This window comes from Photinus pyralis, unplaced genomic scaffold, assembly GCF_008802855.1.
Source record: "Photinus pyralis isolate 1611_PpyrPB1 unplaced genomic scaffold, Ppyr1.3 Ppyr1.4_LG2, whole genome shotgun sequence".
NCBI lineage: Eukaryota > Metazoa > Arthropoda > Insecta > Coleoptera > Lampyridae > Photinus > Photinus pyralis.
The window spans coordinates 33244556-33261200 of NW_022170403.1; the positions used below are offsets into that span (position 1 = coordinate 33244556).

Genomic DNA, 16645 nt, shown 5'->3' on the forward strand with positions numbered 1-16645 from the left:
AAATTCCACTGAACGAAATTATTATTTATTATTTCCTAGGGCTAGGCTTATTTCATATTTCAGTGTTGTGTGCAAATCCATAAAGATCAGTAGATTCAAAATTGTTATTCCTTATTTGTTATTTCTTATTCCTTATTTTTTTCATTGTGTGATGGGCTTTAGGCAGGAGTAGGGTTGCCAGGTCTTCGGGTTTCACCCGGAGTTTCCGGGTTTCCATTACATTCTCCGGGCTACGGGTTTACACGCCGTTCCTCCGGGGCGCGCTTAGACGCATCATTTGTAATTTTTGCGAATCTAAAGTCTTGTGATCAACATTAACAAACAAACTTTCCAGCGCCTAACGCGATCCACGAAATTGCGGCGTTTCTCGGTTTAGCAATTACATTAGCATTACTTTTACTTGTCCGCTTCCGTCCTTACGTTCAAGCGGTTCAACTCGAACTCACTGAGTTCCAGTTAGCAACGCATATGTTGAGAGGGTTTTCTCTTTAATGTCCAATTTGTGGACAGATGAAAGGAATCGTATGAGAGTTGAACTTGTGAAGGCTGAACTTTGCGCAAAGCTGAATTTCAGTGTGACTTGTGCGGAGTTTGCAGATTTCATTGCTAAACCTGAGCAAGCACCAACGTTAAATGCATGCCGGCTATCTTGGTCACCATTATTTGGAATCAAAGTGTAAAATGCCTTTACCTGAAACCGTCAAGAAAATCTAAATTTCAAGGCTATTTTGACATTAGAAAGTTGATCTTTACCTGACTAGTACTGTAATATTTTTGCCTGACTCCCATTACAGTCCTAGTACATGCAAAATAACAATTAGATCGTTCATTGAATAAGTTATTCAATCAACGATTGGATAATTATAATATAATGCAGACTATGTGGATTTTTTAAAATATTAATATACCTACACAAAGGATAATGGTTTTTTAATTACTAACAATTAATGGAATATGTGTGGAAGTAATTATTCCTTTAAGTTTTGCGCCAGTCATTAAAAGATTTGTGCGCCTTTTTATACCTCTTTCTTGACTTTGTGGGGAGCGAATATTGCACTACGGCGGCAGCAGCTTCGGCTACATTATAACAACGTCTCGCGTAGGTACTCTTCTTCACTGATACCTGCTTTTGTACCTAGTTATAAAGACTGTATAGTTGAAAAGTACAAAGCATAAACTGCATTAAAAATGACACTGATTGTTTTAATTAAGATTTTGAAATCTCTATGGAAACAATCAAATAAAGTGATTTTAGCATGCGTGATTAGGTATCAAAATTTCACACATATGAATAATTTAAATAAAAAAGACCAGCGATTTGGATGAAATTCAATATTTATTTTTTGTTATTCGCAATCGATTTCCGCCTAACTGGCCATCATCAGGCGTAGCGTCATATGATAAAATTGGGATGAGAAGATGGATAACATGTTTAACATTTATTATGAGTACAACGAAAAATAGCTTTTGTTTTGACATCACCAATGGATATATTCCTTGCAGACGTCTCAATCGCCCTTTCTGAGTACTTTCTTCCGACATCCGTTCTTAAGGCATAAGGGAATAATATATCCCATCACGATAAAAGGTCGAGGAGGAGGGCTATGGTTGGTAGAAATTAATTCCTTTCGTTGAGACCTTTCATTAGAGTAGTATGAAGGATAAAATTAGTTCCCCCCCCCCCCCCTCTGTCCCGTACTTTGATAAGAGGACAGAAAGAAGGGCAGTAGTTGGTAGAGAACGGTTCCTTTCGTTGAGACCTTTAATTACAATACAATAAGAAATAAAATTAGGAGGGATAAAAAAGGAGCATAATTTGTATAACTTGTTTTGGGGTTTATAAATATGTAAGTAATTATAATTTGCGAATTCTGGGGCAAGGACGAGGGGCAATCGATGTCGCGGAGTATAGCCGGTCCTTTCCGACCGTACAGAAAAATAATATTGGTATCAATACTTACACATGAAATGTAATTCCCAAACTTTTACTTTTTTCGGTTTTGGAGCAACCACAAGCACAACAACTAACCATTATTTTCTGTCACTGCAAAAGCCACAACAAACATGAGTCATCAGGCTTTTGCAAATGGCCAATTTCCGTCTCTCTCTTATATACCTACAACTTGTACATATAATGTATAGTTGAATACAAATGACAGTAGTAGAAAATGTTAAAATTCTGTAAAAGCCTAGAAACACAAATTTTTCTCGTAAAAGTTTTGTACTATAAATAAATAGGTCACTTGGTACATAATAAAGGTACTTCTGTTGCCTTCCCCTGTATAACCGTTAGGTCAACCACAGAAAAAGTGGGGTTCAACCAATCAGGAAAGAATATTAAAATGACGTGTCGTCTGTCGAATGCTCGAATCCAAAACATACCATGTGTACTTTTTAAATTTCAATTTTTACATAATTTACAAGATCTTGTATGAAAAGGGGCAGAGTACATAACTAACTGCGATTGTGATGAAGTAAAGTTATTTATTTTATTTATATCTTATGTTTTTAAAACAACCATAATGCAAGGCAGTACCAAATTTATGGTTTGTGCAGCTGGTATATTTGTGTGTTACTTTTACTTTGGAATTCTACAAGAAAAAATTACCAGAGGAAAGTACAGTAATGACGAAGTTAGTGAGAACGGTGCAATACGAAAGGTGGACGAACGATTCACTTGTGCGCTTGCTTTAGTTTTTGTTCAATGCCTAGTTAATTATTTTTTTGCAAAAGGCATGCTATATGTCAAACCTCACGGAGAAGACACAACACCAACAATATACTGTGCGAGTTCAGCATTAACGTATTTGTTGGCTATGGTGTGCTCATACATGGCGCTTCAGTGGGTGGCTTTTCCTACTCAGGTAACTGTGGTGATTATTACTTTTTAACAAGAGTAAATTTATAGGTTGTGGGAAAGGCAGGAAAACCCATTCCTGTAATGGTACTAGGTGTTCTAATTGGAAGAAAATCGTATCCCCTTAAAAAGTATGTGTTTGTTCTGATGATTGTAATTGGAGTCATATTGTTTATGTATAAAGATAAAGCTGGTAGTAAGAAAGTTGATGGATTTGGGTTGGGAGAGTTATTAATATTGTTATCTTTGACAATGGACGGCCTTACAGGGGCTGTTCAGGAACGTATAAAGGCCGAAGCTAAACCAACTGCACAACAAATGATGTCTGGAATGAACAAATTTGCTTGCATATTTGTTGTGGTTCCAATTTTATTATCGGGCGAATTGATAAAGTTTATTGAATTTGTTACGCGGCATCCAACCGTGTTAAGTAATATACTTCTGTTAGCGTTAGCTGGAGCTTTGGGGCAACTTTTCATATTTTTAACTGTAAGACATTTTAACTATGTTTGTTATTGCACACTTATGTTTTATTTGTAGGTAACCGAGTTTGGACCATTACCTTGTTCGGTGATAACCACTACTAGGAAGTTTTTCACTGTTTTAGGATCTGTTCTTATTTTTGGAAATGTGTTAACTGTGCGGCAGTGGATTGGTGCTATTATTGTATTTACAGGGTTATTCTTGGATGTTTTCTTTTCTAAAGGAGCTCCGAAAAAAAAGTAACAATAAAACAATAAATATTTCCTTGTCACAAAAGAATGAGCACTCAACAAATATTGAAGCATGAGCATGAGCATTATTGCGTAGCAAGGAGTGTGTTGGCAACTACAAGTAAAACTAGTAGGTTGACAACAATCTTATCACTGGTAAAATTACATTTTGGTATTTCACATTCACAATATTGTTGTGTAAATAAGTACCTGAAGTACTGTGAGTGAATCTATTATATTAAATGGACAATATTTACTTCTTATGTTTTAAAACCATTTACTAAGTTTCCAAGTATAAAAGTTAGAAATCGAACAAAGTGATGCAACTGAAATTTTGCAACACTGCCTGAAAGCTTTGAATATAATATACTATTATCTACGACCATTAAATTATGCGCTTATAATATGCCTCTATTTTTATAAATAAATGCTAGTCATAAAGCTATGGAATCAAACTTGGGCTATGATTGGTTGCAAACCAGTCAGATGGACATCTTAAAAAGAAATCTTCAGCTCCGAAGAGATAAATGCATTTTTGAATAATGCACCTGACGAAGTATATCTTGCAACAAAGGTATATTCTGACGTTTCTTAGTTTGATCCGAGGTTTAATCTTTCGCATTTTTAGGTTGAATTGATAATGAGTTTAATGGGTGCATGTTGAGCCTGTGAGTTAAAGTGATATGAAAGTCGAGGATATTAAGGATTTTGAAGGGGGAGTTATTATCACAATACCTAAAGCTCGGGCTAAAACTAAAATTGTCCTAACGGTTACAGTTATGGGTCAATTCTTTGATATATACAAGAAATAGGAGAAATTGCGCCCTCCTACCGTTCAATCCCCCTTCTTTTTTTTAAAATTGGAATTAACAAATTTGTGAAAATGTCCAAATATATTGCTACCTTTTTAAGACTTACCAACACTGATTTATACACTCGGTCACTGTTTCCGAAGAACATAGGCAACAATACTAATTGATGCAGGTGGAGATATCATGGCTGGAAGCTCGGCTGGAAGTCTACAGCCATAACCGAAGGATACCTTGATACGTCCTTGACAAATAAGTTGGATACCGCTAAAAAAATTTCAAGCTCTGTGATTTCTACTTCCAATATCGCTCCACAGCCTGCAGCATCATCATCCGGAACGTCTTGTAGTACTTTGAGGCCCATATTCAAACCAACTTGCAACCAAATTCTACAATATTTGTTAATTACGGTACAATGTCAGTTAATTTTTCAAGATCTACCATAATTTGACGTTAAGAAGAAATCTTCCTTATGACAGAACAAAATTCGGCTTGTCTGACTTTTACTTCCACGTACTTGATTGACAAGTTAAATTAAAAAACAAAAAATTCTGTCCAACCGTTCACATTCTTAACAATATAATATGTTAATTTAGAGGACTTCGAGTAGCTAGTAGCACAGATTCACTCTATTAGTGAAAAAAAAATATAGCACGGTAGAGAAGTTTATTATTGCCTTCAGAGTTCAGACCTTATACCCATCGGCGCAAGCGCCTCGGGATGTAATCTTGGTGCTCCGGCAGTAATACAGGACTTCTCTAAGTACCTTGGTTTGGTTGGTAGTGAAATGTTTTTCGTTTGGGAAAGTTAATGCTGTATCTTTGCTGAGGTCTTTGCAGAAGATTTGACAAGTGAAAATCGGAAAATAGATTCCTAGCAAACGTAATTACAGTGTTTTAGTTACAAAAATTGTTTTTTTAGTAAAGATTTAATCAAGAGACCAAGGTCAGTTGTTTATAGAAAATGTATTGTGTTCAATAGCTTTCAGAGGTTTTGCACGATACGTCCGACCAAAACGAACCTTTTTTTTAATAACCAAAGAAACCTAAAATGTTTCGTTTTTTGATTTTGCCGACACTTTGTATCTTTAAGTTGAAAGTCCAAAAATGTTTTTTTTACAATAATAAGTCTGATCAAGTGCCTATCACAGGTATCAATCTGCAAGCACGTACAGGTAAAAAAAACAGTGTCAAACAGGTTGATACGCGCCAATTGCCGGTAAGCCGTGATTACCACAGAGTTGTCGATTACCATTTACCAACAGCAAATGCTCTTAATTTTTTTGTAAGAACAAAAATTGTAGGATCTTAGAAATTTACAAAACAATTTGGGATTTATTATTTTCTTGTTAAAAACACCTACACATCGAATTTCGCCGAGATCAGAGTCTTGTTTAGCACTTCCTTTAGTGTCCGATTTTAGGATAGGAATTTGAACAATTTTTTTACAATTAAACCATAAACATTTATACAAAAAACCGTTGGGTACCTACCGCAATCATTGGTATTCTGGTATCTGACAACATTTTTTTTTAGATTTTTGTGGTGACCCAAAAGAAACATTTTTGTATTAAAAAAATGTTTATTTTGGTCCCCTGTACCAACCCATTTTTTATAAACTTATCTGTTATACCGTGGATATTACAAGAACGCAACTTATTACTTATTTAGGAATGTCTATAGCTACCATTATAGTATCTTAAATCATATTACTTTAGTTACTATGGAAATTAAAATAAAATTCGAAAAGGTGGGTACAAATTGAATAAGTATCTCATGCGCGATATCGGTAAGTAGGTTGTATTACATTTGATATAAAAGACAATGACGCATGTGCACGTGTACCTACTTGGTACAATCAGACATATTCAGATAGTGTTATCTACAGCGATGGTGTAATTAAATTTATCTGAGAACTAATAGGTACACCTTATTGTATTGCCAATATAGTATCTTTCATGGTCACCATTGTAAATTAGAGGTTTCATAATCAAAAATGTCTTCTTTTGGTTCGGGGGTAATGCCTATTTTTGTTAATTTACCATACTTATCCTTCATGTTTGGTTACCACAGTATTTAAACATGAATTTTCTACCGTTTTGGTTTTAAGATCGTAAAGTAAGGGCATTATTTGGTATCTCCTCCCCCCAATTTTCCCAAAATTCCTGTGCTACCCTACCCTAACAAAAATATTAGATATATATTTTGTACTGTAGTAGAACACCGCACATGCGCCGTAGCATCCGATTGCAAACAGCTGATAACCATAGGCGTCGCAAAAATGTGTCACTTCATATTTTATGAAGTAAATATATGAGTAGGTACCTTTTTAGGGCGTTTTTTAACTCTCAAAAAAGAACTTATTGTTTAATTGACTGTCGGTGCTTCGGACGCCCTTTAAGCTTTGTATAAATATATCGAGCCTTCTGGTTTGCAGCATTAGTTTCGTAACTGCATCGTGTAGCCTGATAATAACTGAAAGCCATTCCTGAAGTTGATATGAACATATAAAATATATTACGCACACTAAGAGACCACATCCATACACACTCACAAATACAAGAAATATATCGGCTACGATAACAAAATGCAAGAGAAATACACAAATCAAACATCGCAAATCGGACAATAGAAATCTTGTATAGAATCAAATGCAGTTAAAGAAATTCATAAAAATACTAACACATAGAGACATAATTCATAAATGTAAGTGGACAACACGATAAATCAAATCAGCTGTGTCGAAGAAATACGGCGAATAATTGAAAATTTTGCCCAAATTTGGACGTTATCCCGAAATGATTAGCAAAAAACACTTCTCACTGTGCTGATAGGGAAGCTATGCTACCGCTACCGGAGCTATACCTATCAAACGGACATTAATGATTTTCCAGTGTCGAGACTTCGTCCCTCACACGCACGGACGGAAAAATACTCGTAGGTATAATAACACATTTTATGTTTTTAAAGCTGCCCTAAAACAAAGGGTAACGGTCGATTTGCGCAGTTGCTACTACTTTAGTCACGGAAAAGCGCGCGCGGTTTCAATCGGATCAACCGTTTATTCGGGAATATAAGAGTTCACATACTTGCCCAAAAGCTTTTCCCTTTTACGTCTGAGAATATGGGTACTAAATTTGGGTCCAATCGGTTCAGCCGTTTAGCAGGAAATGAGAATACAGGGGGACCGACAGATCCACATCATCGAGATTTTGTTTGATTCGGATTCCTGCTGCTTCAAAACGTGTATTTCCGAAAAAAGAGGGGGCGGTTATTTTTTACCCCAATGCAATACCTCCCTAAACTATAACGAGCGGGTATAGAGCAAGAGCCCGGGCCTGCTAGACTTATAGGTAACTTATTTTATAAAAGCTGAAAGTTTTTCAATGTATATGCTTTCAACACAGGTAGGTACGATGGGATCGAGTAGTATGTGCTTTGGATCAATGTGACTGGCAGGTAACAGGTATCAAAGATATATAAGATACCAACTTACTCACTGCACATTATAAAGAGTAGGTGATTTTTGTGTATTTTTCTTGGGGCGTCTTCTACTGTCAGACACTTTATACCGTGACAACCGCTTACCAGACACCCGTAGGGTCGTTTTATAAAAGTCCGGTTGACCAACTTCGGGTGGAATTCGCAGCCGTGGTCGAGTCCTCAAATCCACAAATTAGTGGATACCTGAAGAAATAATTTTTTCATGGATATACAGTCAAATTGCACCCCTGGTAATATAAATTTTGCAAAAGTAAAACCAAAACAACAATGAACCACAATAATACCTATATTAAAACCTCGAACGAGTTTCGGTAGCAAAGCGGTCATCATCAGCGGCGAACAACTAAACAATAAATCACAAATTGTTCAGACAGAACCGCGCGGGGGAGACGCATGGGAATCGCGCGATTACAGCAGTGTTTGAACGAAGCTTAAGAGTGTCTGGCAAGGGATTGCCACAGATAAAGTGTTTGACAATAGATGACCACGTGATTTCTTATGTTCTTCCGAAGCAAAATATACAAAAATTACGCTTTATAATTTGCTATAAGTATAAGCTGGTACCTATATTTTATATATCTTTGATACCTGTTACCTGATGCCAAAGCCACCATGACCTAAAGCATATATAGTCCTCTTATCATACCTAGGTACCTGTGTTGGAAGCTTTGTTTTTTCGTTTGCGTTTGAGACACTTTCAGCTTTCATAAAATAACTTACCTACTTAAGTCTGGCAGTCACGGGCTCTTTTGACTCGTCGGTACCTACTATTATATACATATATTGCCTAAAGCGTAGTTTTGATCAAAAAGGGATAATATCAAAATCCCATAAAAATGTCTCCGTAAATAAAGAAGTTAGTTCTGTAGGTACATGCGCAAATCACGGTAAGATACGCCAATTAAAGAAGAAACGTAACTTTTGCAGACGTAGGCCCCAAACACAACATTTTGGATATATTTGAAAAAAAAACCGGATAGACGCAATTATAATCAATGTAAATTTATTTCACTTTTCGAAACCCTGTTATACAATCAAACACGCGTATAATATATCTCTTATCTTTACAGCATGACCCCCGGCCGGTATATGCGTTTTGCACCATTTTTAGATAAACTCATAACTTAGCTGGTCTACTATAATATACAATGCGATCAAAAATGAGTTGCTGTCGAGTCACCTTTGGAATTTTTGTTTACATGGGAAATTGTACTCTAGACTCTTAACTTGAACTTCCAAAGGCGACTCCGACAGCAACTCATTCAACTAAATTTCAATACGTTTGTCAAGATACAGTTAAGGCCATGCGAAGGCGGAGAGAACATAGAGCCCTCCAGAATAATCACTAACAAAACAACTAAAAATGCACTTTGAGATCTAAGTATATTGGATATAATAACAATTAGAATTACAAATTATGCGTACTTCTATTTTTTTTCATGTCTGGATCCCCGCTTTGTTGTGTTTGCCAGCAGGGTCTTTGGAAGCCCTAAAGCCTAACAAAACGAACGCATATCTTATTGAAGAAGAAAAATGCAATTTTATAGAAACTAGAGGTTTTCAGTTTCTTTTCTAGATCATATTAGATTAGGGTACCTACCGCCCCTACGTATATACCAGCTATTATAGTACGTATTATTATATCGCAAATATTTATTACAAGTTGAACGCCCGTGTCGACAACATATTTGATTATTTTGCTTTGCCAACCAATGATTTCCCGCCGTTTCTATCTCTCCTCCAACCCAAATGTCTGAAATGTCATACGTCTAACGTCATAGCATACTACCATTATATAACACATAATATACTATATAAGTACTAAATCTGGAGTTTTTTTTGTAGAAAGAAAATTCCAAGAGATAAGTTCGATAACGTAGGTATGATCCAACTCAAGTGGCTCATGGCTGTCATAGGCATTATAGCCACAGCCTACCAATCTTTAAAAGAACTTAAGTTCCAAAACCCTATTTGAAGGACATTATATTGGCCCGTATGAATAAAAGTAAGCAACTGCTATACTTGCAAAATTCAAAGTAAATATTCGGAAGTACTCCTTCGCACTGGGCGACTTAGCAGCCCTGCTAAGCAGCAGGACAGGACGCAGTGCGAGTGCAGCGCTGCTAAAAAAACCAGTATAAAGGGGCAGTTACGAGTATTTACTTTGAATTTTGCAAGTATAAGCATTTGCTTATTTTTATTCATACGGGCCAATGTCGTGTATAGTTTGCTTTACATTCTACTTCCACTCGGCATCTTATAAATAAAATAGCGGTCACAGATCCGTACTCAGACGTACAGTAGGTATAATTTCTACCAGAAACTTCTAGAAATGGGAAGAAGTCCAGAAAACAGTCGTATTTTTCTTCTTGTAGACATTATCTTCGATTAGTAAATTTCCAAGTTTTGAAGTAAGTTTAATAATACGAAAATGTCATACACTCATACTACGATCATTATAAAACCTTTTCTTGCAACATTCTGTTTGAATCTACCGCCATTGGGTCCCAATCTCCCGCGTTTGTTAATACAAACATCTTAAACTACATTCTTATTTGTAAACGCAAATTAAATAATTGTAATCTTTTTATGACATCTACAATGAAGATTTGGTATCAAAATCATGGAAAATTAAATAAAATCATTACAATATTTTACTGGCTTTGGTTCGATGAACCAATGACGTTCGCGTCAAGTTAATTCTACGCCTTCTATTGGTTATCGTATGGAATGTTCTAGAAGATACGAGTAGCGCAGTATATAAGCAATTTATACATCGATCTCGTCCGATTTGATACTAAACCGTAGTAGCGTAAGTACGCTTGAGAAGTTTTTCTTCGAATATTTATTTAATTTAATACAAGGTAAGTTTTTTTGGTTATTTTACGTAGTTTGTAGTATGCTAACGTCATTTTTTTGTTTAATTTGAAATTTGCTATACATATTTGTGGATTTTTCGTACTTTACCGCAGAGGTTTTTAATCGCCGCCATTATCTTAAAACCACGTTTTGCAAAGGAAATGATGTTTTCTTTGTATAATAACGTAGGTAGTATAGTTGAGTTAATTCGTATTTTAATTTACAGATAATGGCAAAAGCACCCGCAGTCGGTATTGATCTTGGTACTACCTACTCTTGTGTAGGAGTATTTCAACATGGAAAAGTGGAGATCATTGCTAATGATCAAGGGAACAGGACCACCCCATCCTATGTGGCCTTTACAGACACAGAACGTCTCATCGGAGATGCTGCCAAAAATCAAGTTGCGATGAACCCCAATAATACTATATTTGGTATGTACTTAGATGCGAATTAGTTTTCATTGTGACTCCTGCGAAATGCATTTTTCATTGTGGGCAATCTTATGGTCCGTGTATCATAATCATTAATCAGTAATTCTCTCTGTAATGATTAATGAATCATCATTTTTAATCAATATTTGAATAATGTGTCAAGGATGTAGTTTAATTCAAGGTTACAGAGAGAGCATGCTTGCTATATCGAGTTTTTATAGCTGGTCATGTGGCACTGACCATGATGAATGCCCATAATTTCAGAAATAGGTCAAACATTGTGGTCTTAATGAATTGATCAGGCGGATTTGCATTTTTTGCTGGAATTTTTTATTAGTTTATTATGATGAAGTTAACAATAATTGCTAAACTGGAGTTTCTGATGTACAGTGATTCATTTTTATGTCTGAGCTGACAAATATGAATGTCGCCTTGATTGCTAAAAAATTAGTGTATAATTATCCTTTTTGTATGCAGATGCAAAACGTCTTATTGGGCGTCGCTTTGAGGACACCACAGTTCAAGCCGATATGAAACATTGGCCATTCGAAGTCATCAGCGATGGTGGTAAACCCAAAATTCAAATAGTATACAAAGGAGAAACGAAATCATTTTACCCAGAAGAAGTTAGTTCAATGGTATTAACAAAAATGAAGGAAACTGCTGAAGCGTATTTAGGAAAAAATATTACAAATGCTGTAATCACTGTACCTGCCTACTTCAACGATTCGCAACGTCAAGCAACCAAAGATGCTGGCACCATTTCAGGATTGCATGTACTGCGTATTATCAACGAACCTACCGCAGCCGCCATTGCTTACGGTTTAGACAAAAAAGGAGCGGGCGAAAGGAACGTCCTCATCTTTGATTTGGGCGGTGGTACCTTCGATGTGTCGATTCTTACAATAGAAGATGGTATTTTTGAAGTCAAGTCTACTGCCGGTGACACTCACTTGGGAGGAGAAGATTTCGACAATCGTATGGTGAATCATTTTGTACAGGAATTCAAGCGGAAGTACAAAAAAGATTTGACCTCCAACAAACGTGCTGTACGTCGTCTCAGAACATCTTGCGAAAGAGCAAAGCGAACCCTGTCGTCCTCCACTCAAGCGAGCATCGAAATTGACTCTTTGTTTGAAGGTATCGACTTCTACACATCGATCACCAGAGCTCGTTTTGAAGAGTTGAACGCAGATCTGTTCCGTTCCACCATGGATCCTGTGGAAAAATCTTTGCGCGATGCCAAAATGGACAAAGCGCAAATTCACGACATTGTCCTGGTAGGAGGCTCCACTCGTATTCCTAAGGTACAAAAACTTCTTCAAGATTTCTTCAACGGCAAGGAATTAAACAAATCTATTAATCCCGATGAAGCTGTTGCCTACGGTGCCGCAGTTCAAGCTGCAATTCTTCACGGTGATAAATCTGAAGAAGTTCAAGACCTGCTGCTTTTGGATGTCACCCCACTTTCACTCGGTATTGAAACCGCAGGAGGTGTGATGACAGCTTTAATCAAACGTAACACCACAATTCCTACAAAACAAACCCAAACATTTACCACTTATTCCGATAATCAGCCTGGAGTCTTGATTCAAGTTTATGAAGGAGAACGTGCCATGACCAAGGATAACAACCTTCTTGGTAAATTTGAACTTACTGGCATTCCACCTGCGCCCCGTGGTGTTCCCCAAATCGAAGTTACCTTCGACATTGATGCGAACGGTATTTTGAATGTAACTGCCGTCGAAAAGTCCACCAACAAAGAAAACAAAATTACCATTACCAACGACAAAGGCCGTCTTAGCAAAGAAGATATTGAACGTATGGTTAACGATGCGGAGAAGTACAGATCTGAAGATGAAAAACAAAGAAACACCATCTCTGCAAAGAACGCACTTGAATCTTATTGCTTCAATATTAAGAGCACAATTGAAGATGAAAAACTTAAGGATAAGATCACTGAAAGCGATAAAACCACTGTTATGGAAAAATGCAACGAGGTCATTGCTTGGTTGGATGCCAACCAGTTGGCCGAAAAAGAAGAGTACGAACACAAACAGAAGGAATTGGAAGGCATTTGCAATCCGATTATTACAAAATTGTACCAAGGCGCTGGCGGACCAGGAGGTATGCCCGGAGGTATGCCTGGCGGTTTCCCAGGTGCGGGTGGAGCTGCTCCCGGTGGTGGAGCTCCTGGAGCAGGTGGTGCTGGCCCAACAATTGAAGAAGTCGATTAAACACTTATTTGCATTCCTAATAGTTTTTATTCAGTATTATTATTGTTGTTGTAGGATATTTGTAGCGTTCAGTTAATGACAATGCAAACTTTAATAAATCAGTCAGAAATTATTGTATTTTTTTAACTCATTGCATCCATTGTGTTTCAAGGAAATTGCTTTTAGAAGTTAATTTGTTTTTGAAATTCAAGTTTTTCAAATGAAAGTGCTTTATACTTTTAGTTTATTTGGTGAAGTTCACATTGCCAAAAAGGAAAATTTGAATTTGTTTCATACTTGCAGTGTTGTAAGGAAGTTGAGATGTGATGCCATTCCAATCTGAAACATTTCAGAATCACTTTCAATATAATGTGGAATTATCCCAGATTGAGAGAAGGTGAGAAATAAGTTCTCTACTTGCCACCATAAATCTTTTTTAGCGCATTTTCCAAGCCACTTTCTCTGTACGTCCGTCTGGCGAGGCCAGTTTTCAAGATATTAAGTTCTTTTTGCATTCGGTAGCGTATAGCTAGCACCTGAGGCAAGGAAAATCTTGACAAACTGTGCAATGTTAACTTTGTTATTTATTAATATCTTTTATTTTTCATTTGCATATTATATGCCAATTATATCTGTCATGTGAGATATATAAAGCAGTCTATTACGCCCAAGGGCATAATGGATTGTCATCTCATGCCCTCAAACGACCTGTCAAATATATTGATGGAGTTATATTTGGAATACAAAAAGATGCTACTTGATTCATATGAAGCATTTTAATGTTGGGCAGACAATAATCATTACATTTTGTATATTGGAAATGCATTATTTGGAACGATGAAAAATAAAATTTTGTATGCAACTCAGGCATTACTCGATGTTTAACCCTCAGGCGATTTACAATCTGGGTCGGAGGCCCTCGGGCTCTGTCGCCCTCGGCATAAATATCGCCTTAATGCCCTTGATGCATAAATAACTTGTTGAAATTTGAACCACAGATACTTCTGGTGAAGGCAAATATATCGCATATTCAGTTGTGTTGTGTGCATGCGCATGGCAACTTTCTTATTTGTGGAGATATTTCTATAAAATTTTAACCATAGATGCTTCTAGTAAAGAAAAACATATCGCATGTAGTAAAAATCGAAAACTACAAATGTGATTAGGAAAAGCAAACATATCGCACATAGTCAACATCAAATCTACGCATGCGCATGCTTCTAGTAAACACAAACATCGCATACCTATAGCATAAATTATTAATTATGTGCTCATGCGCGAACTGCGCAACGCCAACTTTTTTTTGTTTATGGAGATATTTCTTTGAAACCTTTTTACTTGTTTGCTTTAATTGTGTTACATGGAAAAAGTATGCAATATTGAATGAACGCTAATCTATACACAAATAAGAATTACAGCAGTTTTCAAAATAAACTATCAGGAAGCAAAGAGCCAGGAAAATATTAAAAACCAGACCAGGTGCCAAATTCTTGACAGAACAGCTTCCTATAGCTACAACAAAAAAAGCGCATTACAACCATTATTGAGACAATGGTCGTCATGGATTTTAAGCTCCACTTAAATTTGTCGGTGCAAACTGGCATCAGTGTAGATTTTGGTGCTTTTTTGGAATTTGTGAATTAGTTTTCAACAAAATGAGGTGTTCCGTAGTTAGATGTACCACAGATAATGGATCAAAACAGTTTTCAAGCAACCTAATGTTTTTCCGGTTCCCGAATGATCAAAATATTCAAAAGCGTTGGGTGTTAGCTTGTAACCGGCCAGGTCACATTAATGTGAAAACTGCCAGAGTGTTCGAAACATTTTGAAGAGTGGTGTTATGAACGGAATTTGCGGTTTGAATTACTGGGGTATACCGCCCGAAATCGTCGACTGTTGAAACCAGACGCCGTACCATTTCTCAATTTGCCACTGGAAAACTCAAAGGATGTGAAAGGCGCATGTAGGTCAACTGTGCAAAGTTTGAACTAAATAGGATCAAGCGTTTGGCAGAGACTGAGAATCGTGACCCCAAGGGGTCATTGGATTTGACCCATTTTCAATAGGCTTATTATACCGGGTGATTCATTAGAAGTGAGGACAATTTGAATTTCCCGCAAATCAAAAAAATTATGAAGTTGGTACTAACTGATGATCATTTATTTAATTGCAGTGGTGTATCATCATGTAAATCAGTAAATCGTTTTCTTATTTATAATCTACAAATACTGCTTCTGTTTTACCACAAATCATAAACTAACACTAGACACAGTCACGTTTCTTACATAATTTAGTGCATCAACTCTAAAAATTGTTCAAAATGGAAAAAGTAATAAACCACAAATGGCACACAACAATTAACGGCGACACTGGTTTCTTAAATGACAGTCATGACAGATAAAAATTACTAACCAAATTCAAACCGTCAATCTAATAATGCAAAAAATACTAAAACCTTACGCGCGAAATTCAAGCGTTCATCACTTCTAATGAATCACTCGGTATATGTGTAATGTAGGTCAACTGTGCAACCGAATCGGTCCATTCGTTTGGCAGTTATCGTGTTCACGGACGGACAGACGGACACCATCGACCCCCTATAAAGCTTACATCGCTTTGCTCTGCCGCTCAATAATTGTTTCTGATAAGGGTTGAACAAGTAAATGTTCTCGACAATATAGTCAATGGATAATAGAGGTAAATAACGGACGATGAGGTAATAAAGCGCCACCCTGTCGTTTGTCAGCAAAGTGCAGATTTCCCGAAAACATGAAACGTATTTTTGTTAGTCTTTTTGCTGTGTGACCCAGCGACCTGCTACCTCCGCGCCGGTAACCCGAGCCCGGCATCGATTCTTATAGGTGAATATGAGACGAGGTTTTATTGACATGCTAGGTATTTCAGAAATTGAGCCCCATAAATTAAAGATCTACATTTATAGAATTAAAACGTGATGAGAGCGATGACATACCGCCTCTCAAAATTTACCGCCGGGGGCTAATAGTCCCATAGCCCCCCCCCCCCAATCCGGCACTGGCTTGTAACTACAATAAAATTGCTAGTATTGCACTGAGAGAAAAATCTGTTAGCAGTAATAAAAAAAATTTAATACTATATGTGACTATACAACTTGTTATTCACGATAATTAAACAGAGTTTTCTGTACCTGTTTGATTACAGTCAAATTTTAATTTTATTTGTAATTACATCAATTACCGTAGGTATTTGAAAACCTGGCAACAGACATAAACTTT

General features: G+C 36.7%; 2 protein-coding genes across 2 annotated transcripts; both read left to right on the forward strand.

Annotated features, from left to right (window-relative positions):
• The first annotated feature begins 2336 nt into the window (after positions 1-2336).
• On the forward strand, positions 2337-3826 carry LOC116164535 (solute carrier family 35 member B1 homolog). The gene is made up of 3 exons (XM_031478729.1): positions 2337-2864; positions 2909-3346; positions 3398-3826. The coding sequence occupies exons 1-3, from the start codon at positions 2523-2525 to the stop codon at positions 3581-3583; spliced, it is 966 nt and encodes a 321-aa protein (XP_031334589.1). The 5' UTR covers positions 2337-2522; the 3' UTR covers positions 3584-3826.
• A 6762-nt stretch (positions 3827-10588) lies between these two features.
• On the forward strand, positions 10589-13524 carry LOC116164532 (heat shock 70 kDa protein cognate 4-like). Its single transcript, XM_031478727.1, is given in 5 exon segments — positions 10589-10746; positions 10968-11175; positions 11653-12205; positions 12207-12277; positions 12280-13524. Coding segments are annotated over 4 exon segments (1962 nt in total). The 5' UTR covers positions 10589-10746; positions 10968-10970; the 3' UTR covers positions 13413-13524.
• The last annotated feature ends 3121 nt before the right edge of the window (positions 13525-16645 follow it).